This window comes from Rhipicephalus microplus, chromosome 3 (genome assembly GCF_043290135.1).
Source record: "Rhipicephalus microplus isolate Deutch F79 chromosome 3, USDA_Rmic, whole genome shotgun sequence".
Taxonomy (NCBI): domain Eukaryota; kingdom Metazoa; phylum Arthropoda; class Arachnida; order Ixodida; family Ixodidae; genus Rhipicephalus; species Rhipicephalus microplus.
Genome location: NC_134702.1, coordinates 129,248,715 through 129,274,893, shown reverse-complemented (window position 1 = coordinate 129,274,893; position 26,179 = coordinate 129,248,715). Strand labels below are relative to the sequence as shown.

General features: G+C 46.0%; 1 protein-coding gene across 8 annotated transcripts; it reads left to right on the top strand.

Moving 5' to 3' along the window:
- Window positions 1–12: 12 nt before the first annotated feature.
- On the top strand, window positions 13–25,779 carry LOC142803920 (uncharacterized). Of its 8 annotated transcripts, none has more exons than XM_075890218.1 (9): window positions 13–850; window positions 1,492–1,605; window positions 3,092–3,168; window positions 3,341–3,532; window positions 4,861–4,954; window positions 8,414–8,572; window positions 8,742–8,948; window positions 9,021–15,627; window positions 16,699–25,779. In XM_075890218.1, the coding sequence occupies exons 1-8, from the start codon at window positions 722–724 to the stop codon at window positions 9,027–9,029; spliced, it is 981 nt and encodes a 326-aa protein (XP_075746333.1). In that variant the 5' UTR covers window positions 13–721; the 3' UTR covers window positions 9,030–15,627; window positions 16,699–25,779. The 8 variants fall into 8 exon arrangements, with proteins under 8 accessions (XP_075746333.1, XP_075746332.1, XP_075746331.1 ...); XM_075890217.1 differs by having other exon boundaries at window positions 9,015–15,627; XM_075890216.1 differs by having other exon boundaries at window positions 8,742–9,125; window positions 15,554–15,627.
- Window positions 25,780–26,179: the final 400 nt, after the last annotated feature.

The window sequence follows — 26,179 nt, the reverse complement described above, 5'->3', positions numbered from 1 at the left end:
CATTCAGCAAACACCGACCTATGGCGAAACGCAGATGCGGACAGTTTATGAGGCGTAAACATCTTGGCAAAACACACCGCATTTGTAGAGGCGGGTATGGCGCCTAAGCCATATACGTCTAAGTGCTGCGTCGTCTGCTCAGCTGCACGCGCGCCTGCACCAAGCCGGCACCGTCAGCGAAGGAGGTGCAGGAAAATTGTGAACCGGTGCTGCACCTCTTCTGCACCTTTCAAAATGAATGGCAGGATTCAGCGGTCGTCAATGCTGCACCGCTGAAACGAATGATAAGGTGCAGCACCTCGTGAACTGGTTCACGTGGTGCAGGCGAATCGAACGGACCTCACATGCATGCGTTATGATGCACTCGTGCGCAGTGGATGCAGTGGTGAATGTTGGCAACGCTATGACGTGATGAATTCGTGTCAAAGTTAACAGTACAACACTGTCAAGTACCATGGCTGAGAATAACTAAATATACGTCAGAGAAATTATTTTTAATATTATTTTGAGTTCGTAAAGTTTTTGTTTTCAAGCAAGTGCTTTCTTACACCTTAGAGGTGAGATGATTCTAGCGTGGCAAGGCTGGGTCACGACGTAACGACATCTTTGTTTAGCACGTAAATCACTCGTGGCACAAATTCTCATTCCGCGGCGGCGTTTGTTTGTGCTCCTGTACTTGTACTCTGACAACGTTTTTGTGCGTGTGCTAAGTTTTAGAAGCATGGCGGCCATAGTATGCGTTGTGCGTTTAGAGACAGGCGAGCAAAAGAAAGTTGTGCTGCCTACGGGTTCGTATGACGAGCTAGTCCACGCTTTGTCTACACACACTGCTGTGGACGAGCAAACCTTGGTGAGTACCAATTGAGTACTTCGAAACTTCTTGTCATTGATGGAAGAAAAGTGCTGTTCACCCATTTTCATCACATTGATATTTACGTCTGTGTCACGTAGTGCACCTTTTTGAAGCAATAGAACCAGATCATGTTCAAATTATAAGTTCAAAAAGACTACTAGGAAGGTCCGAATTGGTTCTATTAGTGGATTAGTAAGCTGTTCGTGTTATGTTATTGGATTCATATGGTGGGTTTCGCACATAACCAATTACGCATAACTAATTACGCATAACCAAACAGTATCTGTACGAATATACCGAACTGGCGCATATCTAGTGAAGTGAAATATGTAACACAAAACAGGATGAACAGCACAGAAAACAGCATATTATTTCTGTGTATGTGATGCCAAGAAGAGCTCGTGAAATAACATGCTATTCACTGTGCTATTGCTCGCATTTTTTCAAATCGAATAACAAAGTTGAAGAAACTTAGCGATTCTCACCCTCAGAAATGCTAATTAGTTTAGTTAGCACGAGTGACATAAGAGATCAGCAAAAAACGGAAAGCGATTTATGAAAAACGCTGTTTACTTGTCTGTTAACATGCGTGCCACAACATGTTTCACCCAACTTTATAAATGAAATGTTTCATTCAGCTCCAGGTTTTCGACACCGAGGTCGATGAATACATTGACCTAGAAAAAGATTGCACAATCCTCTCAAAATTTAAAATCAAGGTGGGGAGGAAAGTGCTGCCGCCCACTACAGATGTGAGTATCTCTTTCAAAAATGAGTTATGTAACCTCCAGATACAGCTATTCAGGTCATAGTGCCTGTTTGAGCTGAATCATCTTTCATATAGCATTAGCTATTTACTGGCATAATTACCATGTTATGGAAATGTACATGAGTCTTAATGGAAGCGAGTTTGTGCCGTGTAACTGAGTAGTACAGCCGCAGCTACATCTATGTATAGCCCGCAAGCCACTTGCTTTGCTCTGTGGCGCGACACATTGCGGGTTATGACGTCATGTGCACAAGAGCATGCGCTGCCTTACAGACATGCAGGCGTGCTCTGCACGGTTGACAACAGTGGAAGGTGTGCTTGTTTAGCCAAAGATCCGTGCTACTTCATGACACTTTCGTCACATCTATTTTAAAGTACGAAGTCCGTTTAGATTGATAAAACACACCTGCATCAATGATGCAAGCTTTATGGCTGTTTTGAGGCATGCGATTATATCAATGTGCCAATAGCTGCACAAAAAAAAAAATTTAGGCTGTCACAAAGAGTGCATCGTTTATGCAGGTGTGTGTTAATAATCAAAATGTGCTTCATCTTAAGAAATAGATGGGGCGAAAGTGTCCTAAGGGAGCGCGCATCTTCAGCTAAACAAGCACACTTTTCGCTGTTGCCACCCGTACAGAGCATGGCTGCATGTCTATAAGGTGTCGCGTGCAGAGCAAGGCCAGTCATTCGCCCTATACACAGACAGGGCCGCGGCACCACCAATAATGAATGCATTGTGGTGGACAGTACCTTTGGCCTTTCCATAATATCCGGCTGTGACTTTTGTCTAGGTCATTATAATTTATCAGATGCTTAGTTTGCCAGTTCACCTACTGTACAAAAGGTAAATGGAAGAAGCTAAGCGCAGGAATGTGCCTCTCACCTGTATACGATGGCTCAGTTTAATTACACGAATGTGTCCTGCATGCAAAGAGGCGCTTGGATTATGCAGATCAACTGGAAGATTTCAAAACAAACAGCTAGCTTTTCTGTCCGTGTACAGAAGATCGTAATGCACCAGTTATGCTAACGTCACTATCAAGGCAGCTATCACAGGGGTGCAACAGCTGCACGAATAATGTCAATTTACTATGATTTCTTATTTTTACTTTGACCTGCCTAACCTGGCTAAAATTTTTTTAAGTTGCTCTAACTTTAGCCAGGCTGATGATGATAATACAAGGAATAGTCTCTTTCTCTTTTTTACATAGACTTTAAAATTTGTAATACTGTTTGCTATCAGAGGCTTTCACACACATTGCAGTTTGCTGCCTGATGGTTTTAATGTTCTACTTTAATTCAAGTGAGCTGTGATTGTTTATACCAGTTTTCTAAATGCCATTCCTGAAATGTGCTTGTACTTCATGATGCTTTAAGCACTAATTCACAAAATTCCACAGATATTTACAATTTTTGTGGTGTTATGAATTAAAGAGCTATAGCTTGAAAGTTTTTTCGTTGTGCAGCCAAACAGCAGTGAATGCATCGAGGCCGGCCCGAGCTCCAGGGCACATGATCCTTCGCGGGAACATCTCAATCAGAGGTAAGACCTAGAACTTTACTCATTTCTGCACATCACAGAACAGCAAAGAATAATTGTTGAGCAAGTTATTTCCACTGTGTCATCATATAAAAGGTCCTGCATGTTTGTTACCTGAAAAACAGTTGCTTTATATTCTGTGAGCTTGAAAATTGACACTAACATTCTGTTTCAGTGCTGACTCCATCTGCACCACTGAGTTGGTGGAAATACATGTGCCACTAAGAAAGCAGTACGACTCCCTTGAGTTCAGACTTCCTGCTTTCGGGCCGTATGAGGAAGTTCTCCAGAGGGGCGAACCAGTTGAGGGACCTGTGAGGCGAGCCATCATCAACAGAATTTTTCAAGCTTGCTTCAAAATAGTATGGTATGTAGTGCTTCTGACTTGATTTAGTGCCAGATCAAGGAAAACTTTAGGGGCTTGTTTTTCTTTGTTAAGCATAATGTTAATTATAACTAACTGACCAGAAAGCCTAGGAAAGTGTAAAGGATGTTTATTGTAATAATAGCAATGTAAATTTGAAGAAAACAAGGAAGGTGAAAAGGTAACTTGCAAGTTACCCTGCCAGTGGCTAGTTATCTTTTTGTCCTTTTCACTTTTTTCGCAAGCATCATAACTACTACAACTGACATCTCCTATATTTTCCCTGGCTTTTGTAATTAGGTTCTTCCATCATTTCTAAATATCATAATGCCAAGCCGAGTTGTAGCACTGACCTCACCTCAGACTTCACACGTCGTAGATTAGTTATGGCTTGCAGCTTGGCTGTAACGTTGGTTCTCAGTCCCATGCCGCTGGTTCGAATCGTTTCTTGTGCGAATAATTACTGCGATTTTCTGTGTGACTTTCTTGTTTTGTCATTATATGCCGGGTGCTTCCATGTCGTAAACAGTAAGCTGCTATCAACGTTACTAGGGCTCTTCGATAGGCTCATAGTGAGCACCGAGTCTTCAGAATGAAAAGAAACATGACTGAGCCAACCGAGAATCATTGTTGCAAGGCACATAAATGCCCCCTTACTTCTAATACTCCTTTTTAATGATGCAAGTGTGAGCTAAGCAGTTACCTAAAAGTGGTTGTAGAATATTTTTTCAAGTTTTCTTTTGATAAACATGTTACGACGAGCTTGTCCTCCTGAATATTTTTATAAACAGTGCTTATGTAGTCTTTAGATATCGTCACACAGAGGCTGAAATTTATAAAAAATTGGAGCTCCTGCATCCTGCATTTTTCTTAGGGCCTAATGTAATGTTTTCAACTGTGCTAATCACAGCTTAGTGGCTTGCATTCATACATGTACTTTGCATGGTCTTTCTCTGTGACCTTCAGGTTTATGTGAACATACTTTTAGTTTGGACATGAGGTGAGTTGCATATTACTTGAAGCCAGCATTTTACCAAGTGTACTTGTTGTGGCATCAGGGCAGCATAAATGTGTGGAAATGTTGCCCCCAGCAAACCTCCCTATTCGAACGAATTTCGTTATTTTAAGCATCCATATTCTGTTCAACTTCTCTCGTGTTTAGGTTTGGCTGTTTGCTCTTGGAGAAATAATGGCTAGTTACCATTGCTTGTAACCATAGAGATATTATCAAACTTTTGTCATTCAGTTCTGTCTGTAGTTATTTTTTTCACTCCTTCTATTTTCATGCTGTACCATTAGCATGAATACATTGGTACATGTCTCTCCCCTAGGTTTCCTTCGAAGGAGCTTTACAACACAGCAGTGGAACAGCTTATTCAGAAGTACCCGCACCTACGGGACAACATCAAAAAAGGGACCGGCATGGTGAGCATGGAACCTTTGCTATATTTTCATGCTACTTCCAGCCGCATAAGTTAAAGGTTAAAGGGCCAGTAAACAACCCCAAGGTCTAAAATGTATAATGAAGAGAAATATGCACATTTTTGCTATGTGAACATGCAGACACAAAAATTTTGCGAATTTGTGCTATAATAATGAAGTTCAAAACATCCATTTCAGCCTGCTTCAAATTTAGTGCAGCCTTGCTATCCTTCTCTGCCATAAGGAGTGAAACACTCGTAGGGTGAGGCCCAGCTGATCTAACAGCGGCGTGCATGCGGCAGTCTCGTAGGCTTCCATTATACACTTCAGCCTGCGACGCCTGAAGGGCCTGCAAGTGCGGGGTTGCACGTGTGGCGATGTTTGTGTCTGACATACTCATATAGCAGACACAGACATTTGATTAAACACAAACAGGCATTTAATTAACACAAGGGCAAAGGCAAGATCCGTCTCAATACGTTGCGTGGGACACTCCATGCTCGCTGCTTACGCGAGACTCTCGACACTGGTGACCGCCCTTCTCGCTGGGTCATTGTCAACTGTCAAAGCAGTCAAAATCTCTCTGAAGTGTACGCACCCCCCTTGCGGCCATTTTCCCAAACAACTACAAGCTCCATTTTGGTACGGCCCCGCTGTGGTGGTCTAGTGGCTAAGGTACTCGGCTGCTGACAGGCAGGTCACGGGATCGCATCCCGGCTGCCGCCGCTGCATTTTCGATGGAGGCGGAAATGCTGTGGCCTGTGTGTTCAGATTTGTGTGCACGTTAAAGAACCTTAGGTGGTCTAAATTTTGGGAGCCCTCCGCTACGATAGTTTTGGGATGTTAAACCCCACATATCAGTCAATCAAATCTTTTTTGGTACAAATGCAGGGAAGACCCGCTGGCACCGTTTACGAGTAGTTAGTTGCCGGAAGTCCTCGCAATACAATGGGGAAAGGGCATGCGGAAAAGAATGCATGACGTTTCTGACTGAGAGGAAAATGTATATAGCTCATCATTGTGAGTGTGTCCAGTTCAGCATTGTGCTTGTATTTTGCACCATATTACATATCATCTCGCATTGATCACCAACACAAAGTTGGCATTCCATCTTGTAAGGCATCTTCTTTACTTTCACTCATTTGTGCCACACACTAGTGATGATTGGAATCACCTTCCTCCAGATGTTGTCACCATCAAGGATACTAACCAATTTAGAGAAGCTGTACGTAATATATTTCTCTAAGTTTTCTTTTTCTTTTAAACTAGGCACCACCATTTATACTTATATCATGTGCCTCTCTCTGCTGATATACCGAATTTCGACATTTCTTTATAATTAAGGTAGTATTATGTATTTTGTTTTCTTTTTTTGTATTACTATAACTAGAGTAACTACTTGTAAACTTTTGAAACGTAGTTATGAATGGTAGTGAGTTCTATTTCTGCATTTTTTTGTCTTGTGACCTGTTTCTGAACTACTACCAATTTTCTGTATTTTTGCCCCACCCCTTCTGTGATGCCATTGGCCCTGAGCGTATTCTAAATAAAGAAATAATGTTCCAATGCTGAATGTGGCTGTAAGAAATTGAGCAAATATTTCACGATACGCCACACATTTCTACTCATAAAATGAAAAAACTTGGCGCCTCCTGAAGGAATATTGACAAAAAATTTCATTGCTGAGATAGCCTGCAAGGTTGATTCCCGTAAACATTTGTATATCATCTGCGAAATGTCAACAATGATTAGGTATAGTTTGGAAGGTGTTTTAAACTAATTTTGAAGCTTGGGTGAGCCTTCAACTCCATCGTGCCATTTGAAACCCTAGAGGAGGACGTTTTGGGGACCCCGAACTTCCCTGCCATCATCACGCTGCAGTCAATAAAATAAGTTATTATGACATCATAGCCACCATTTTTCCTTTTTTGCGTTTATTCCCGCAGTCTATACTTCTTAATTGATGGTTGGTTGCCGTGGGGCATGCTTTAAAAGTTTTCTGTTTGACGACACTGCAGTTTCGTTTTCTATTCAAAACTGATTCTTGATGTGGACCGTGCGAAAGTGTGTCACATTTCTTTGTGCTGACATGCACATGCTAGGTGGCAATAGTTGCACCCGGTTTTTGAAGCTGTTTCAAACTGAAACTGAAGCTGGTGGATAATGAGAGGCATGTAATAAATTATCTGTCATGTGCTGCAGCAAATGATATGTCGTGAAATAACTAACAGGCAAGCAGCAACAGATCGCAGCAGAAAAATGCGAGGCCAAAGTTTTTGTGTCGATACCCCTTTAAATGTGCAGATATGGGATTATGCTTCGAAGAAGGAACAGCCAAGGAGACCATGAGCACAGCTGTATTCACTTTCTGGGATTGCACATAATCTCGCCTTGTTTGTAACTCAGCTCTATTGTGTGGTGCTGATGCACAGCAATGTCGCCACTCGAGTGCGATAGTTAAAGATTTGGGCAGCTGTAACTTGACCTTGAATGATATGCATCTGATGAGTAAGCGTCGAAAAGCTTATTCGTGTCTTTATTACCAAAACTGGTACAAACTTTCAAGATAGCTAGAGATCTCTTCGTCCACCTCCTGTCAGTCGTATGCTCGCATAGTCTAGTGACTGCCCTCTACCAGTACATCGTTAGGGAGCCATATGCCATTAAAATCTGAAAAAGCAGAAAGCAGGTTTGCTAAGACGTGCAACACCTGCACTACTCGCACTAACCTGATATCATTCCCAATTTTTCTATTGAGCGCCACCAAAACCACGAAATGTGCCGAAACTGTGTAACGGTGTGCGAAAATGCCCGACCAGCCACAAAATTTTCTCAGTTGCGCTACAATTTCTGCAAATTAAAGCATAATTGTTTGCAAAGCATTCGCCACCAAAGCACTGATATTTGCCACTTAAAACACCGTGTTGTCAATTCTGTGTTCGAGCAACACCACCCAGATTATTGGCTCTCACCTATGTCAGGTCTAATCTGCGGTCAGGCCGGGTAGGTGCATTTTTTCCTCCGGTAAGGGTATGGCCTAGGTCTTGCTTTAAGCCAGCGAGCTGGGCTCTGGCCAGTAAGTTTAAACAAGGTCCAGGCCCTTGCAGTGCTTTAAGGGGGACGCTTCAACGACAAGTTCCCAATGCAGTCCCCTGAAGAAGGGACTGCATTGGTTCCGAAACATCGAATCAGTTTTTAGTTTTCAATTTAGATATTAGTTACTTTGGACTAAAAGTGGCTAAAGAGTTCTTTTTTTTCGTAATAATTTTTAGCCAGCTTGACAGACCGAGTTCTGTCAAAACATTCTCATTTACAAATTTCGCAGTAGAAAGCCATGTAGAAAACATATAAAGTTTTATAACAGTATTTTGTTTTGTAACAAAGGTATTGAGGTCATTAAAATTCATGACAAAAGCTGTGAGAATAATCTTATTCGGGCTTGTGTTTTTGCACAATGCGTAGGAATCGCGGAAACTTGCACTAAAAAACAAGTTTAAAAATAACCGGAAAAAGACCCAGAACATCTCCAAAGAAATGGAGGCCATGAGAGTCATCAACGCACCAAAGAGGCCCAGGGTGCCAGGGCCAGAACAAATTAACAAGAAGCTGTGCCGGCTGTCTGTAAGTGTTTTTTTAAGATATATTTTTGCTGGTGAAACAATAGTTTTTTGTTTTCTGTAAAAAGTGCAGGTGAAATGTTATCACTGCTGCACATATTTTTGGTGCTTATTTTTGTTTTACTTTGCTAGGTGTGCACTAATAAAGTGGCCACTCGATTCACATGTTGCAGGACAACCCAGAACTCATTGTTTATGGTGAGACCGCTGAGGGGCGTCGTTGGCACCACGAGTGGCTCACAGAGAATGCCAGCACAGCAGGTGATGACGAGCTGCGGCCGTGCCTCCTCGCCACCGCCAAAGAAAGGCATGAGCGGCTCGAGCGCATGACCATACAACAGGCGCTGTTGGAGTATCCATTCTTGGCCACCGAACATTCTGTATGCTCTTATCTCCCTCCCCTCTTTTGTGACATCTGTGGTAAACATTGTGATCTTTCTTTTGAGTTGCAGTTGGATTAATTCAACTTGCTGTTTAAAAAAAACATCTTGGACAACACCATGAAGGGGTTCGAGTGCCTTTGTGGCATGATCCTCAGTCATGGCCACCAAAAGGAGGTGACAGATTTTTCAACCTTGGCCTCTGGTAATGTGTTCCTGTAGTCCACACACATACATTGTTGTCATGACAACTATTATTTCTCTGTAACATCAACCATTTTTATAAATGAGTGCTAATGAGAAATGAAAAACGAAACGAGAAGCAAACCTGCAGTGAAAAGTTGAGTTAAATCTAAATACTTCAGTACAAACCATGCTTCTAAGCAGGAGCTTTTTAACTTGCCTCAAAAGAAAGAAGGTATTGAGATTTTGTAAATCAGTCAACTCTGTTTTGTGGCACTGCCGTTTTGTTTACAGTAAGACCAAGTAATGATTGTCTATTATGTGGTTATGCTTGGAACCAGGAAGGCATGCCCGCTGCAGCACTAAACTTTATTTCGCAGCAATGCAAGCTTGTTTTAGGGGTGAAGCTCCCTAAGGTGTGGGTCGATTCCTAGTAGTAGTATGTTGTAGTAGTAACCACTTCAAGTTGGTTTTAAGAATTGCTCATTAGATAGCAGTGTGTATATGTCCTTGGAAATAATATCACTGGATGGCATTAGTGGGTTCGGTATAGTTGACTATTAAAGAGGATAGATGGCGCTGTTATACTAAGAAATTCACAGCATATCCACGGTCTGAATGATGATGAGTGGGGTGGAGCGTCTGTCACGCAAACAAATGGACGGACACTTCGGGCCACTCATCATTCACTCCGTGGATATTCTGCGACATTTTTTTGTTTTGATGGATATTGACGCATTTTGAGATGCTGCGTCGACACTGCCGCTTTCATCGCATGGTGGTGATCATGGTGGTGGCTGACAAGTCGTGCCAGCCGTCATTTAGTGGAGAAAGTGGTGATTACAAGTTACGCTTGAACAGATGTGCCCACTTTGTCATGCCCCTCTGCTTTGAAACTTGATGACATGCACAACTGCACCTAATTTCACGTGCGTGCATATTGCCACAGGCATGGAACGAGGTTTAGCCATGCCAGTGCGAGTATGTGCCATGGTGTGAAAGAAGAAGAGGACGGTTGGTGTGTGCTCGTGCTCTAACGTTCGGTTCGGCTCGATGTCCAGTGCTGCTCCTGTGAACAGACGTTGTGGTCGTTCTGTGATCACGTGACATTTTCTGGTGGAGGTGCTGGGTAGTGTTGTATGCACTGCAATCAGCAGCAAGGTCCCGACACTAGCCGCGACTTGGAAGAACCAGCTGACCTACGGCGTAGCAGGCGACAACTAGGCCTACCTCCTGAATTCGGACCATTTCCTGAACTCGGCAGTACTATGGCTAGTGCGAGAACGCAAACCCAAGAAACATCAACGCTGCCTCCTCCATGGTTCTTCAACGTCCCGCGTACTCCGAAGCCGTTCCACGGTGACCCTTATGAGGACGTCGACGACTGGCTCGACGACAACAACCGTTGCGGCAGCGTCAACGAGTGGAATGAGCAGCAAAAGCTTCGGTACGTCTACTTTTATCTCGAGGACTCTGCGCGCACTTGGTTCGAAAACCATGAAGCCACTATGACAACCTGGCCAGAGTTTTGCAACCAGTTGCGAAATACTTTCCGAAGCTCTGACCGAAAGGAGCAAGCGGAACGGCTCCTCAATTCCCGAAACCAGCGTCCGAACGAGAGTGTTGCCATGTTCGTTGAGGACATGACGCGGCTGTTCAGGCGAGCCGACTCTTCAATGACGGAAGAAAAGAAGGTGCACCTCCTAATGCGGGGAGTGAAGGAGCAGCTGTTCGCGGGACTAGTGCGGAACCCTCCCGGCACTGTAGAGGAGTTCCTTCGCGAAGCCACGGCAATGGAGAGAATGCTAAGGCAGCGTTCGTACCAGTATGAACGTCCTGGCAGTCTTTCGTCAGTGTAGTCGGCCCTACAAACACCTGACGTCACGACTGTAAAAGACCTGACGGAGCTCGTGCGCAGTATTGTGCGCGAGGAGCTGCAAAAGCTGCACGTGGTGTCTTCTCCGCCCCATGTTGCTGCTTTAATGGATGTCGTTCGCGAAGAGGTCCGGCAGCTGGTGCACCCCATGACGACTCTGCGTGCAGCCGAAGTCCAACACATGACGGCCCCACGTCCAGCCGAAGCTCCGCTATTAACGTACGCGGAAGCACTGCGTACTCCTGCACCGGCTGTTGGCTATCCGTCTCGTCCGTCCACCCTGCAGACGGCACCGTCGTTCTACTCGGGACCACCGCAGTACGGCAACCCACCCCTTACACGGAAATCCAGTGTATGGCGTGCTCCCGACAACCGGCCTCTATGTTATCACTGTGGTGAACCAGGACACATCTACCGTGAGTGCGCCTACAGGCACATGGGTCTTCTCGGCTTTCGTCCGGATGCTCGTCGACCCAGAGATGGTGAGCGGCCCCGTGCTATCGCCGAATACTTGACAAGCCAACGATCCTCAAACCTTCTGCGTCGCCAATCCCGCTCACCATCTCCACGGCGTTCCACGTCACCTGGCCAACAATCAACCTTTGCGGACGTCCTTGCAGGAAGATCACCTAGATCCACAAGCCCGCGCCGGAGAAACTAAGAACAGCGACCTCTGGGGGTGAGGCCGCTGTTGATCGACCGTTACAAGACCCTCCCCCGATTTGCCTGCCGACATCCGAGGACATTCTTTCACCGACGTGTGCCATCGACGACAAACAGGTCTCTGCTCGTATCTCTGTTCTTGTCGACAACCACCCGCTGACCGCTCTGGTAGATACGGGTGCCGATTATTCTGTTATAAGCGCTGACCTCGCTGCACAGCTAAGAGAGGTAGACACCTTGGGGACATGGAACCAACCTCCGGACTGCGGGAGGTCACCTATTGACACCGCTAGGAATGTGCACTGCCCGCCTCCGAATTCGTGAGTCGACGTACATTGTTTCCTTCGTTGTATTGCGCGAATGCTCCCAAAACCTGATTCTCGGAATGGATTTTCTCCGCGAGCATGGAGCCATTATTAACCTTCGCGACCTGCTCATAACGTTATCTAACGACCATACAGCCCTACGAAAGGATGCAGTTGCGCCGACCACAACACTTCGAATTGCTGACGACACCATCGCACTGCCGCCGCGAGCCAGTATGTTGGTAACGGTGGAGAGCGACTGTGACAACAAGAGTAGTGGCATCGCGGAAACTAACCTCTCAGTGCTCTTGGCTCGGCAGATTTGTGTCGCGCGTGCTATCGTCAAACTGAAACATCGGAGGACTCAGCTTCTGATCACGAATTTCGGCGGCCAGTACCAACACTTAGCAAAGCGAACAGCAATCGCGAACTTTGAAGCCATCGATGACGCAGAATGTTCCACTATCGCTCCGATTGCCACTGCTGCCGAAGGTAACACTGATATAGCCAGTACGGTTGACGTGAATTGCCAGCTATCCTGTGCGCAGCAACAGCAGATACGCATGATTTTACGTACGTATAGTGATTGCTTTGCGTCCACCTCCAAAATCAAGCAGACCCCAACCGTGAAGCACCGCATTATAACGGACCCTACCGAACGGCCTGTACGACAGCACGCCTACCGCGTGTCGCAAAAAGAACACGAGGCAATACGTTTTCAAATGAAACAGATGCTCGACGACGACGTCATCCAACCCTCGAACAGTCCATGGGCGTCACCCGTCGTACTTGTTAAAAAGAAAGACGGCACTCTTCGATTTTGCGTCGATTACCGGAAGCTCAACAAAGTGACGAAGAGAGACGTCTACCCTCTCCCACGCATAGATGATTCACTGGATCGACTTCGACATGCCCGATATTTTTCCTCAATGGATTTACGCAGCGGCTACTGGCAGATCGAGGTCGATGAACGTGACAGGGAAAAAACAGCATTCATAACTCCCGATGGCCTCTACAAATTCAAAGTGTTACCATTTGAATTGTGCTCTGCACCGGCAACGTTCCAAAGAATGATGGACACCATCTTGTCCGGTCTGAAGTGGGAATCCTGCCTCGTGTATTTAGACGACGTCGTTGTTTTTTCCAAAACATTTGAGCAACATTTACAACGACTTCAGTCCGTCTTCGTAGCTATTCGATCCGCAGGCCTATCTCTAAAACCGGAGAAGTGTCATTTCGGCTACGAAGAACTAAAGTTCCTCGGCCACCTTATCAGTCACGATGGCATTAAACCAGACCCAGAAAAGACCATGGCTGTTGCTGCATTTCCTCCACCTTCGAACAAACGGGATTTGCGCCGGTTTTTGGGTCTCTGCGCCTACTACAGGCGCTTTGTCCAGAACTTTGCCAACATCGCTGAACCCCTTACCCGTTTAACGAAGGAGGATACTCCTTTTGTGTGGGGTCCAGAGCAGAGAGCCGCTTTTTCCCAGCTTCAGCAGTGCCTTCAGAGTGAACCCTTACTAGGGCACTTTGATGAAGATGCCACCACCGAACTTCACACTGACGCAAGCAACATCGGTCTTGGTGCAGTACTCGTCCAGTGGCAAGACGGCGCTGAACGTCCCATCGCTTATGCTAGCCGCATTTTGTCATCTGCGGAAACTAACTACTTGACCACGGAGAAGGAATGTCTTGCTGTTATTTGGGCGATAACAAAGTCCCGACCGTATCTGTATGGCCGTCCATTCAGAGTAGTTACGGACCATCATGCCCTCTGTTGGCTGGCCAATCTCAAGGACCCTTCAGGGCGCCTCGCGAGGTGGAGCTTACGCCTTCAAGAATTTGAGGTTACAGTCGTCTACTAGTCGGGCCGGAGGCACACTGATGCTGATTGCCTTTCGCGCGCACCCCTCGCGACGACATCGAGGGACGATGATACCGATGGCCATTTTCTTTGTGCAGTCAGTGAATCTGACTTGGCCCAACAACAGTGGAATGATTCAGAGATCCAACAACTTATCAAATACCTTCGAGGTCGCAGCTCGAGTCCACCATCGGCATTTGCACGTTCAGGGTCATTTTGTCTCCGCAACGACATCGTCTACAAAAAGAACTTCGAACCTTATGCGACTGAGTACCTCCTCGTCGTTCCACCAGGGCTACGTGCTGACATTTTATCTGCCTGCCATGACGAGCCTTCCTCCGGCCACCTAGGATTCGCACGTACCCTTGCCCGGATTCGGACTCGCTACTACTGGCCAAAGCTCACCCAGGATGTCAAGCATTACGTTAAAACATGCAATTATTGCCAGCGCCGTAAAGCCCCACCTGTGCGCCCTGCTGGTTTATTACAGCCTGTTGCACCTCCGTCACAACCGTTTGAACGAATCGGCATGGACTTGCTTGGGCCCTTCCCGAAGTCACATGATGGCAACCGCTGGATCGTAGTCGCTACTGACTATTTAACGAGGTACTGCGAAACGAAAGCCCTACAACGAGGCACCGCCAATGAGGTTGCGTATTTTTTTATCAACAACATCGTCCTCCGCCATGGAGCGCCAACAGTTCTTATCACTGACCGTGGAACAGCCTTTACAGCCCAATTCATGCAAGACGTCACGAGACTTGGTGGAACAGCTCATCGCAAAACAACCGCATACCATCCACAAACCAACGGTCTGACGGAGAGATTAAACAAGACGCTCGCTGACATGCTATCTATGTACGTCGACCGTAATCACAAGAACTGGGATGCAATTTTGCCATACGTAACGTTCGCTTACAACACTGCGGTTCAAGAGACTACGGGTTTCACTCCATTCCGGTTGCCTCACGGCCGAGAAGCAATTACGATGCTTGATGCCATGCTGTTGCCTGACACGACCGATATTACTACTGATGCGAACGACTTTCTCCGGCTCGCCGACGCGGCCCGCCAGCTTGCACTCAAGTGGATCCGAAAACAACAACGAATCGACTCGCAGAGGTACAACTCCCGTCATCGCCATGTCATTTACCAACCCGGTGATCTGGTCTGGCTGTGGATCCCCGTTCGCAAAAGGGGCCACTCGGAAAAGTTACTTCACCGCTACTTCGGTCCCTATAGAGTACTACGGCGCCTCACAGATGTCAACTACGAAATTCTGCTTGAAGACACAGCTCAGCGATCTCGATGTTCCCAGCAGCCCGACATTGTTCATGTGTCACGGATGAAGCCACACTACCCCCGAGCCACCTGACACTGCTTCTTCACGCGTCCTTGTGCGTGTACGCGACTACTTTAACTTTTAATCGGCATTGGTCATCGGGGTGGTACTTTTTTTTCGAAGGGAGGGTAATGCCACAGGCATGGAACGAGGTTTAGCCATGCCAATGCGAGTATGTGCCATGGTGTGAAAGAAGAAGAGGACGGTTGGTGTGTGCTCGTGCTCTAACCTTCGGTTCGGCTCAACGTCCAGTGCTGCTCCTGTGAACAGACGTTGTGGTCGTTCTGTGATCACGTGACAATATTGTTTGAATGTTAGAAATTATGGCATATGGAAACGCTGACGTAAATTTTTTTCCGTTCTTTGCAGAGGATGCTATTTTAGGTGTTCTCAAGTTCATTGCAAACCGCTGCAATGACTCTTTGGAGACACTTTTGACCGACGTGAGTGCTTGAAAGCTATATAGCGGATTAGATGCAACATAGCCAGGCTTGAACACATGCATGCTTTTCTCTCATTGTATCCTGCATAAGACTGTCCTTGCCACTATGCGTTGATGACAGTGGCTCACTCATTTACTGATGAGCTTTGGCCCACCAGTTTCAGCACTTCGGTCATCATGTTTTTATTAGCTTGCTCCCTATGCATAGCCAAATTTCCATGATCGAATCTTGTTTAGTCCAAGCTATAAAAAGTGACAATCCTTCTTTAGGATTCGAAAAATTTTTATGCCTGGTATTGCGAGTGTGGAGCAGCTTAGTGTAATTTTAATTGGCATGTACAAGTTATCATCAACATTTGCATCTTGTTGAATAAATGTTTAAGTGCTATTGACAGCTGTGAACTTGAAATCGCCTCAAGTAGTCTTTGTGCTGAGTCATAGGAATGCTGTGCTTTCTGACTGTTACAGTACAAAAAATTTAAAAATAAGCAGGCGCTGCATAAAGATAACAAAGCATCATCTTTACAAAAAAACCTGATCCAAATACTTAGGTGTCATCCTAATACTTAGAAAGTCTACAATTCATACTCGTTGAGTGTTCACAAAGACATATTTTTTGTGTAGTTGGCAGAACAACTATAAAATAGGCTCGTACCAGTAGGGAAGCTTTTATTACCAACCCCGCCGCAGTGGTCTAGTGGCTAAAGTACTCGGCTGCTGACCCGCAGGTCGCGGGATCAAATCCCGGCTGTGGCGGCTGCATTTCCGATGGAGGCGAAAATGTTGTAGGCCCGTGTGCTCAGATTTGGGTGCACGCTAAAGAACCCCAGGTGGTCGAAATTTCCGGAGTCCTCCAGAACAGCGTCTCTCATAATCATATGGTGGTTTTGGGATGTTAAACCCCAGAAATCATCATCAAGCTTTTATTACCATGTTTGAATGTGCTTGCTTTTCTGGAAGATCATTTAGAATATAAAATAGAAAGCTAGGACGGTTTGTTTTTATTACTATAAAACATTGAGTGCTTGTTCAAGTTATGTGACTGATTTGTGCTTTGCGCTTTGTTCTGCAGAAAGCAGACACGCCACTGACGCCGTGCATTCAAAGAGCCACCGACGGCACCCTGGTGCTTCACGCGGATAATCAACGCCTGTTCGTGGCATCATTGCTACTTTCTGCCGTAGCTTTTCTGTTCTCCCTTTTTTGGGTATTTCACATTAAATATCCAAAAAAGGCAGACAGGGTGCTGACGTTCATTGAGCTCGCCTTTGTTGACCTTAGTCAAACTAAAGCCAAAAGTAAAGGCCCTTGAGCTCATGAACTTCTACAAGAACTTTTCTAGGAAAAGTTCTTGTAGAAGTTTATTACATATTACAGAAGAATGTATTAAAGGGCCACTCACCAGGTTTGACGATTTTGAGCTGACAAGCGCATTACGTAGACGAGGCGTTCATGATCATGTCTGGCAAAATTCGCAACTCTACGCACCGCGGAAATGGGTCAAATTTCAAGATCAAAGCTGCTCCCCCTCCCCTCTGCCGGCTCATGCGTAGAGAATGAGGGCGTGACGTGGGCGTAGGGATGGCCCTACGTACACGGCAGTGCAATGACGCTGGTCCTATACGTAGACGAGTCTGCTCTGACGTTGTCAACAGTATACCACGTGACATGGCAAAAATTTTTTAACACAACATGCGTAGTTCATGTATTTGTTGCTTCAAGAGATTAATAAAACTTAATATAACTAATGAGACGCAATAAAAAATTGTGCCCGTTTTTCTTTCCGTGAAATGCTACGAGATGCGGGGCTAATGTGTCAGCGTTTTCCATGCGTTCGTGTCCCCGCGGTCAGTGCATTGAGTAGACGACCACTGTAGAACGCTCCTAAGCGTTCGCGCACTCATTGTACTCATCTACTCTACCGCGTCTAAGCCATCGTTTTCAAACAATCCCGCAGAAACAGGCAGAAGACCACAAAATAACTCTGGTCAACAAAGCAATGCTGCTGGCGTGCCCGGGGGTTGGACTTGTTTGGGCACGTGATGCGCACATCATCTCATGGTGGGATGCTGGAGAGGGTGAGGAAGAGATTTGGCTTGCGAAGGCTACGCGGAGGAGCGGCAAGGGTTTCGAGCTCGCCTTCTCTCATCCTCGTTTCACGCCGCTTCAAAAAACCTGTTTTCTCCGCTCGTGATGAACCGATTCGAAAAATTTTTGTGGCAAAATGTTCCTCATCGGACACCCAACAACTTCCATTGTTTAACTAAAATTCGGTATAGGGCCTGGTGAGTGGCCCTTTAAAGCAGCCCTGAAACACTTTTCAAGGTCACTCATGACCTTGAACACTTTCTTTTTTCTTTGAATGTTAAGCTTTTTCAGTGTAATTGCACTCGCATGTGTGGACAAATCGCAGCCTGCTGTGGCGATCTCTGAAACGACTGAGCGAGCCATGTTCAAATCAGCCAATGGCTAATAGGTGGGTTTGCTACGAGTGATTTTTGAGCGTGTTCCGTCATTTGTCGAGAGAAGGGAAAGCAATTTTTAGCTGACTTAGATAATTTATTGTGAAATCCAGGTCACGTGCTGCGCTATATAATTGGGCTCGTGTGTTGTCGGGAACCTCTATCTACTACCGATCGGCAGCATTTCCTGACCATGCTCAAAAAGTGTTGCAGGGCCCCTTGAGGGAATGTTTAAATTTAAGGGCTCCATTTTTTTAGGCGCAATATAATGAGAACTCGCACACAATAATGCCAAGGAAAGTATAGGGGATGTTATTAGGAGTAATTGTAATGTAAATGTGACAAGTGGACCAAAATTCAACTTCCCACTAGCAGGGACCAAACCTGTGACCTTCTGTGATATGTTCTGTAGTTTTGCCTGTGAAGGCAGTTTCTGCACAGTACTCATGATTGAAAGGCAGAAATTTAGGGCTAACTTATTGACACACTTTTACGGTCTTTAGTACAAGTCATATCAGTGCAATTTTAGTTCCTGTAGTTTTTTAATTATTATCTCGAATACTCCAGCTTTTACATGAGGTATAGGCTGTTGTCTTGTGACAATGACTTGTTCAACAACTTGAAGGCTTGCGGGCTGGATTGGAGCATAATGTCTCTGGGTAGTTAGCTTTAGTCTCTTGATGTGTTCACAAAACAACAAAAAACAAAGGAGCATAGATGCGCAGCGGTCTGTTCCAATTGTGGGTAGACCACTTTGGGGCTATTTGTGCGGCAGGACAGATGATAATCAGGCTAGATTAATGAACTGCGAGAGGAGAAATGCTAAAATTTCTGAAAAAGGCACAACCTAGACCTAAGGTATCTCAGTTTTACGTTATAAATAAGTGTTTTTGATTTTAATTTTGTAGCACTTCTAATCGTTTAGGTGTAACGAAGTGTGCGGTTTTCTACTGCTTCATGCACTATAGTTTGCCATGCAAAAGCTGACCACAATTCTTCATGCTGCCTTTTTTTTGTTTCGTTTTTTCCTCCTAACTTCAGTTCTGCCTGTGAAGAAATGTGTGGAAAGTAAATGACCTCACTCACAACATCTGAAATCTGCTTGCGGTGCTCGCCGCATTGTGTGGTATCTCGCAGTTAAACAGCACCAGTCTGCACGCAAGCGCACCTATCACGTGTTTCAGAATGCCTGTTTTAACTTTTTTTTGCACTTCGTATGCGCTAAATTTTTGCCGCGATCGTGTGGGAAGGGTTCTTTGTAAAAGTAGACCTTCAAAAATATTCGGTGTATGTAGATTCAGTTTCATAGGGTAGTGTAGGAAAATCGTAAGTGCACCGATATATGGTCGTTGTATCTGGGATCTTTCTAAGTGGGTCGGACTGTATATTTGATTGTGTATTTGTAAAAAAAATACGAAAAAGTCGTTGCAGTCTGTTTCCTGCGATCGATAAATCGTATTTGTTTGATGCGCTTTGTGTGCTCCTCAATCTCGCGTCGTCACACTGGTGGAGGCGCTGGGTACGTCTTTATGCTTGGCACCCCTTCCCGGACTCGACATTCGAACCCGGAATCACTACCACCCGTCGAGACACCAGTCCACCGTTCCAGCCGCCGTCTGCAAGGCGTAGCTCCCGAGCTGAATTCCTTTCCAGAAACTGCCAGCAATCGCTTGCCTCCTTCAACCATCATGGCCACTGCAGCTACATCGCACATGACACTTCAGAATCCCATGATTCCTGACTGCTTTCATGGTGAGACCCATGAAGATGCACAAGACTGGCTGGACCAGTTCGAACGTTGCGCGAAGTACAACCAGTGGACCACCCCAGAAGACAAGCTCACGAATGTGTACTACCTGAAAGACAACGCCCAGACGTGGTACATCAACAGGGAAAGAAGCATGGCTACGTGGGACGGCTTCCGCAACCAGCTGATCGACACTTTTAGTAGTCTTGACAGAAAAGAGAATGCGCAACGTCTCTTGGAAGCTCGAATTCGAAAACCAAATGAGAGCGTCGCTATGTTCGCCGAGGACATGACCCGTCTTTTTGGCAGGGCGGATCCCGAGATGCCAGAAGACAGGAAGCTGCGGTATCTAATGCGAGGCATGAAGGAGCAACTGTTTGCTGGGCTTGTGAGAAATCCGCCAACAACAGTAGCTGAGTTCACGAAAGAAGGCACAGCTATTGAACGGGCCCTACAGCAACGGTACCGCCAGCAGAGCCCGGTCAACGTTCGAGCGAGTAGCCCTGTTACGACTGCGGCGAGCCTCTGTGACAACGACAGGCCTCTGTGGGAAGTCATCCGGGAGATTTCGAGGGAGGAGCTTCGACAGCTTGGTTTAATTCCAGCAACTGAACCGACGCCGGCATTGTCTTTTGTCACTGATGTTGTCCGGGATGAGGTCCGCCAGGCTCTCTCTTCATCCGGCTATAATGGTGTGCAACGACATTTTACTTATGCTGATGCAGTCCGACGCCCCGTCGTCGCGCCTTCAGCACAACAGACTCCAATGACTGGACCACCACCAACCCTGCAAACACAGCCGCTGCTACCGCTGAAGACTTTCCCAACCACACCAATCTCGCCGACAAGACGAATGCCATTTAGCCAAAATGTGAAGCCCACAACGTGGTTCAATAGTGAGTCCCCATTTACCTACCAGCGTCGGAAAACCGATTTGTGGTGTACTGCTGATCGTAGACCGGTATGCTTTCATTGTGGGGAAGCCGGGCACGTTTACAGAGTTTGTCGTTATCGCGACGCTCAGTACTCAGTATTTTCTCGCTACCATGATTACGCTACGTACGACGGTCGACGCACGAACAATGACACTCCTATGAACACACCGCCGAATAATCCAATGAGGCCCGGGTCATGTTCTCCATCTCCTGCGCAGGGCACTTCACCTAATCATCGAAGTTTTGCTGACGTCACCAGGAGCAGGTCCCCTAGCCCGCGACAGGGAAACTAGACGCAGCGACCTCGGGGGGTGGGGTTGCTATTAATTGAACTTCCAAATAGCCCCCATTGCCGACATATAAAAGCTCGAAGCCACCGATGCCGAAGACAACGAGAGCAACGACTAATCTGACGAATGGAACAACTGCCGACGTAACTGACGTTATCAGCGCTGACCTCGTCGTTCACATTGACGGCCACCAAGTGACGGCTCTTGTGGACACCGGCTCCCACTTTTCTATAATAAGCCTGCAGCTAGCCGACAGACTAAGGAAGGTCAAGATGCCATAGCAGGGACCCAATATAAGAACTGCAGGAGGTCAGTTGATGACAACAGTTGGAAAGTGCACGGCCCGACTCTTCATCGCTGGTTCCACCTTTGTCGCCACCCTCGTCATTCTTCACGAGTGCTGTAAACAACTCATATTGAGAATGGATTTCTTGCGCGAATACGGGGCTGTGATTGACATCCGTGACAGAAGCGTAACGTTTACTGTAAGCTCGGAGACTGCTACAGATGAGGAACACCAGGCACCTAGCTTCCGTATTGCCGATGACGACGTCATACTGCCGCCAAGAAGCTGTTCTCTCGTATCCGTGCACTGTGACAAGTTACAAAACGGTACTGGCATCGCTGAACACATCAAGGATCTCGCATTCACTAGCGGCATCTCTGTTGCCAGGGCTGTCATCACTGTTATTGACGGATGCGCTGAACTACTATTGACAAATTTCTGCAGAGAACGCAGACACATAGTTAAAGGCACGGCTATTGCCTATTTTGACGAACTCTCGCAAACAGAAGATTGTCATTCAGTGGAGGAAGCAGCAGCGTCTACTATCACTACACCGACACCTGTCGACGTTGGTCCAATGTTATCTCCCTTTGAGCGAGACCGCCTTCTCACGCTGATCAACAAGTTCCATGGCTGCTTCTCATCTACATCAAGAGTTGGTCAAACGTAGTAGTACTCGTCAAAAAGAAGGACGGTAGCTTGCGTTTCTGCGTCGACTACCGTAAGCTTAATAAGATCACAAAGAAGGACGTCTACCCTCTGCCGCGTATTGATGATTCATTGGATAGACTACAAAACGCACGCTACTTTTCGTCTATGGACTTAAAAAGCGGCAACTGGCAAATTGAAGTGGATGAGAGAGATTGTGAGAAGACCACCTTTGTTACGCCTGATGGACTTTATGAGTTTCAGGTTGTTCCTTTTGGTTTCTGTTCGGTGCCAGCAACATTACAGCGTCTCATGGACACGGTTCTATCGAGACTTAAGTGGCAAACCTGCTTGGTGTACCTCGACGGCGTGATTGTCTTTTCGGCGACTTTCGAGGAACACTTACAAAGGCTCGAAGCAGTTTTTGAAGCAAGACGCTTGGCCGGTCTTACTCTAAAACCAGAAAAGTGCCACTTCGGCTTCCACGAACTTCAATTCCTCGGTCACATCATGAGCAGCCAAGGGATCCGACCAGACCCGGATAAAATTGCCACCGTGGCAAACTTCCCGACGCCATCAGACAAAAAATCAGTGCGACGTTTTTTAGGACTCTGTGCCTATTACCGGTGGTTTATTGCTAATTTTTCAGGCATTGCATGGCCATTGACACAGCTTACTCGGGAAGATACCCCCTTCAGATGGGGCGAAGACCAACAGCAGGCATTTCACGAGCTTCATCAGCGCATGCAAACACCTCTGTGCTGGCCCACTTCGATGAAGACGCGCCGACAATACTTCATACAGACGCTAGTAATGTGGGTCTTGGAGCAGTGCTCGTACAGTCGAAGGACAGCAACGAAAACGTGATCGCCTACGCCAGCAGGACGCTGTCCCGAGCTGAAGCTAATTACACTACGACAGAAAAAGAATGTCTTGCAATGGTATGGGCAGTCCTGAAGTTTCGTCCTTATTTGTACGGCTGCCCATTCACCGTTATCAGTGATCACCACTCTCTCTGTTGGTTAGTCAACTTGAAAGATCCGTCTGCCGCCTTGAACGATGGAGTCTTTGGCTCCAAGAATTTGACTTCACTGTTGCCTACAAGTCGGAAAAACGACACACCGATGTTGACTGTCTTTCTCGGTCTCCTGTTGAGACAGCATCCCCGGACAACGACAATGACGACACGGCCTTTCTCGAAATTGTGGACACTGCCGCCTTTTCTCAACAGCAGCGTGCCGATGCTGAGCTGCTACCACTTATAGATTACCTACAAGGGCGAACGAATAGCGTTCCGAAGTTATTTGCGAGAGGGCTGCGGTCGTACTGCTTGCGAAATGACATTCTTTATAAGAGACTCTTTTCACCCACCGGCAGCAGCTACTTGCTTGTCGTTCCTTCTTCGCTACGCCGTGAGGTACTGCAAGCCTGTCACGACGAACCTACCGCTGGTCACTTGGTTTACGCAAGAACATTGGCGAGGATAAGGCAGAACTATTACTGGCCAAGACTTGCCGAAGTTGTCAAAACATACGTGCAGGCATGTCTAGATTGCCAGTGCCGCAAGCCACCATCCATCAAACCAGCTGGCCTGCTGCAGCCTGTCCGAGGGCTGGGGACACCGTTTGCACAAACTGGCATGGATTTTCTTGGCCCCTTCCCAAAGTCTGCCACTGGAAACAGGTGGATAATCGTCGCCACGGATTACCTGACCCGATACGCGGAGACAGGCGCTCTGCCACAAGCAACGACAGCTGAAGCGGTGCAATTTTTCATCGAAGCCATCGTCTTAAGACACGGTGCTCCCGCAATAGTCATCACCAACAGAGGTACTGCATTCATGGCCGAGCTCTTGGACACCATTTTCCAACTAAGCGGTACAGCTCAAGATGTAGAGCAAGATGTAGAGACTAAGATATAGAGCACAAGAACTGGGACATCATTTTGCCCTACGTCACGTTCGCGTAGAACATGGCTCGTCAGGAAACCACTCGGAAGACACCCTTTAACCTCATTTACGGACACGAGGTTACGACAACGTTAGACGCAATGCTCCCCCATGAAAATGGTGGCAATGAGACGGACGCCAAAGAGTTTACCCAGCTAGCAGAAGAAGCCAGACAACTTGCCAAGTTGGGAATCACCAAACAGCAAGACGAAGATGCCAAGTATTACAACCTCCGGCACAGACCCGTCATATACAACGTGGACGACAAACTATGGGTCTGGACACCTATTCGTCAGCGTGGGCTCTTCGAAAAGCTGTTGCGAAGATACTTCAAACCCTACAAGGTTCTGCGACGTATCAGTGATATCAACTACGAGGTTGTTCCGGACGGCGTGCAGTGTTCAAAGTGGCGCAGACATTCACCAGAAATTGTCCACGTGCTTCGGATGAAGCGTTACTTTCAGTGACTAACTGTGCAGTTTTTGTTTCGCCTTGCTTCTCAAACGTTGAACATCGGACGATGTTTTTTTTAGGAGGGAATAATGCCGCGTGTATGTGCCAGTGGTGAGGATAATGAAGCAGCGCGACTGTCCTTGGCTGGGGGCAAAAGACGAAGAAGTCTTTCCAGTCTGTTTCCTGCGATCGATAAATTGTATTTGTTTGAGGCGCTTTGTGTGCTCGTCAATCTCTCGTCGTCACAATATGTTTTTTAACACGTGTGATAACATTTTAATCGTGAGTGAGCACTTCAGGTGTGCATATTTTTTTTCTGGTCCTACTTAATTGTTTTTGCCCTGTAGGCTTCATTCTAATCTGAAGTTACAGTGCCAAGAAACAGGCCGTCGCATTTAAACACTGAAGTTTGTGAGTGAATTACGCGGTAATATATCTCACCTTGCCAAGTTCACTTGATCTGTAAAGTGCTGGCCTACAAGTTTTTCTCATAAGCGCTTGCACGCTCGTCATTGGTGCTAGTGTTCTTGAAAAAAAGCCTATTGGTGACTTGGAAACCGTGTGCATAAATGCACGAGCAAGTCCAAAAGGTGCTCGACAAAAGGTGCTCAAGCTAGTACAAAGAGTATACATTTTTTTCAATTCTCTATCGATGCCCCTCTTATGTTTAAAATCTTTGCTCCTGCTACGCATGACCTGTGTATGTTTTCTCTTGTAAAGTCTAGTCGGGAGTAGCAGCGCTATTGGAATTGTACAAATGTTATTGTTCTGTTAATACAAATGTTCCAATGGTTGTCACATAATTCATTGTACTTGTGTATTATTTATGTGCAATATTATTGTAATACTGACTGCCTAGTCACAATGCTTTGTACATTAAGTGTAATGAAGCTCTATTGTGCAACGACGGGCAAAATCGTTTTTCATTTCTTCAGCAATCAAGCAACTGCTGCCCTCATTGAACAAATGTGTGTTACGCTTTGTATGTTGACTTGCAGTCCTGCAAGGAGCAAGGCTACGGCGAAAAACTACTCAATGATCTGGCATCACGTGCCTATCTCTTTATTTGCTGTGTTCTTCTCCTGCTTTGAGTGTATCAGTAAAGATTATTTGATTTTTCATGAATTTTTGCCTGAAGCCTTTTGAAATTCTTTATTTGTTTTGTAGAATGGCCACGAAGTTATAGGAGACATGTTCATTTGAAGTTTATTTTGTCTCAATAAACTTTCAGACTGAAGCAAGGCCGGCTTTCAAGGGGTCTTAAAATGTTACTCATGGCCCTCGATGCCCTCACGTCCCTGGATGGCATTAAAACGATGCAAAAAATGGATGCGAAAAGTGTAATACGGGTGTAAATAAATACCACTTCATCAATTTCCAAAAAGGCTCACGTTTGCTGCATTAGAGGCATCATACGAGTTGCCAGAAAAAAAAATTTTACCTCTTATCAAAGGAGGTAAAAAAATTCTTTTCTGGCAGCTGGAATAATATCTGTAATCAGCGTTTTAATAACCCGCAAAGTTAACCGCAAAAACCACAATACAGGTTTGAATAAATACCTCTACATTAGCCCCAAGAAAACCTTAAATGAGAATTAAAAATACCTCTCAACAGTCGCCGCAAAAAACTGGTAAGTGTATTAAAAAGTAACCTCTAAAGAACTCGAATAGAGCCACAAATAGGCTTAAAAAAAAACCCTTCAATACAGCCTCAGAAACTCGGTAGCAGTAGTAAACCAATACTACCACAGCGGCCACCTTGAACCATTGAATGAGCTTTAAAAT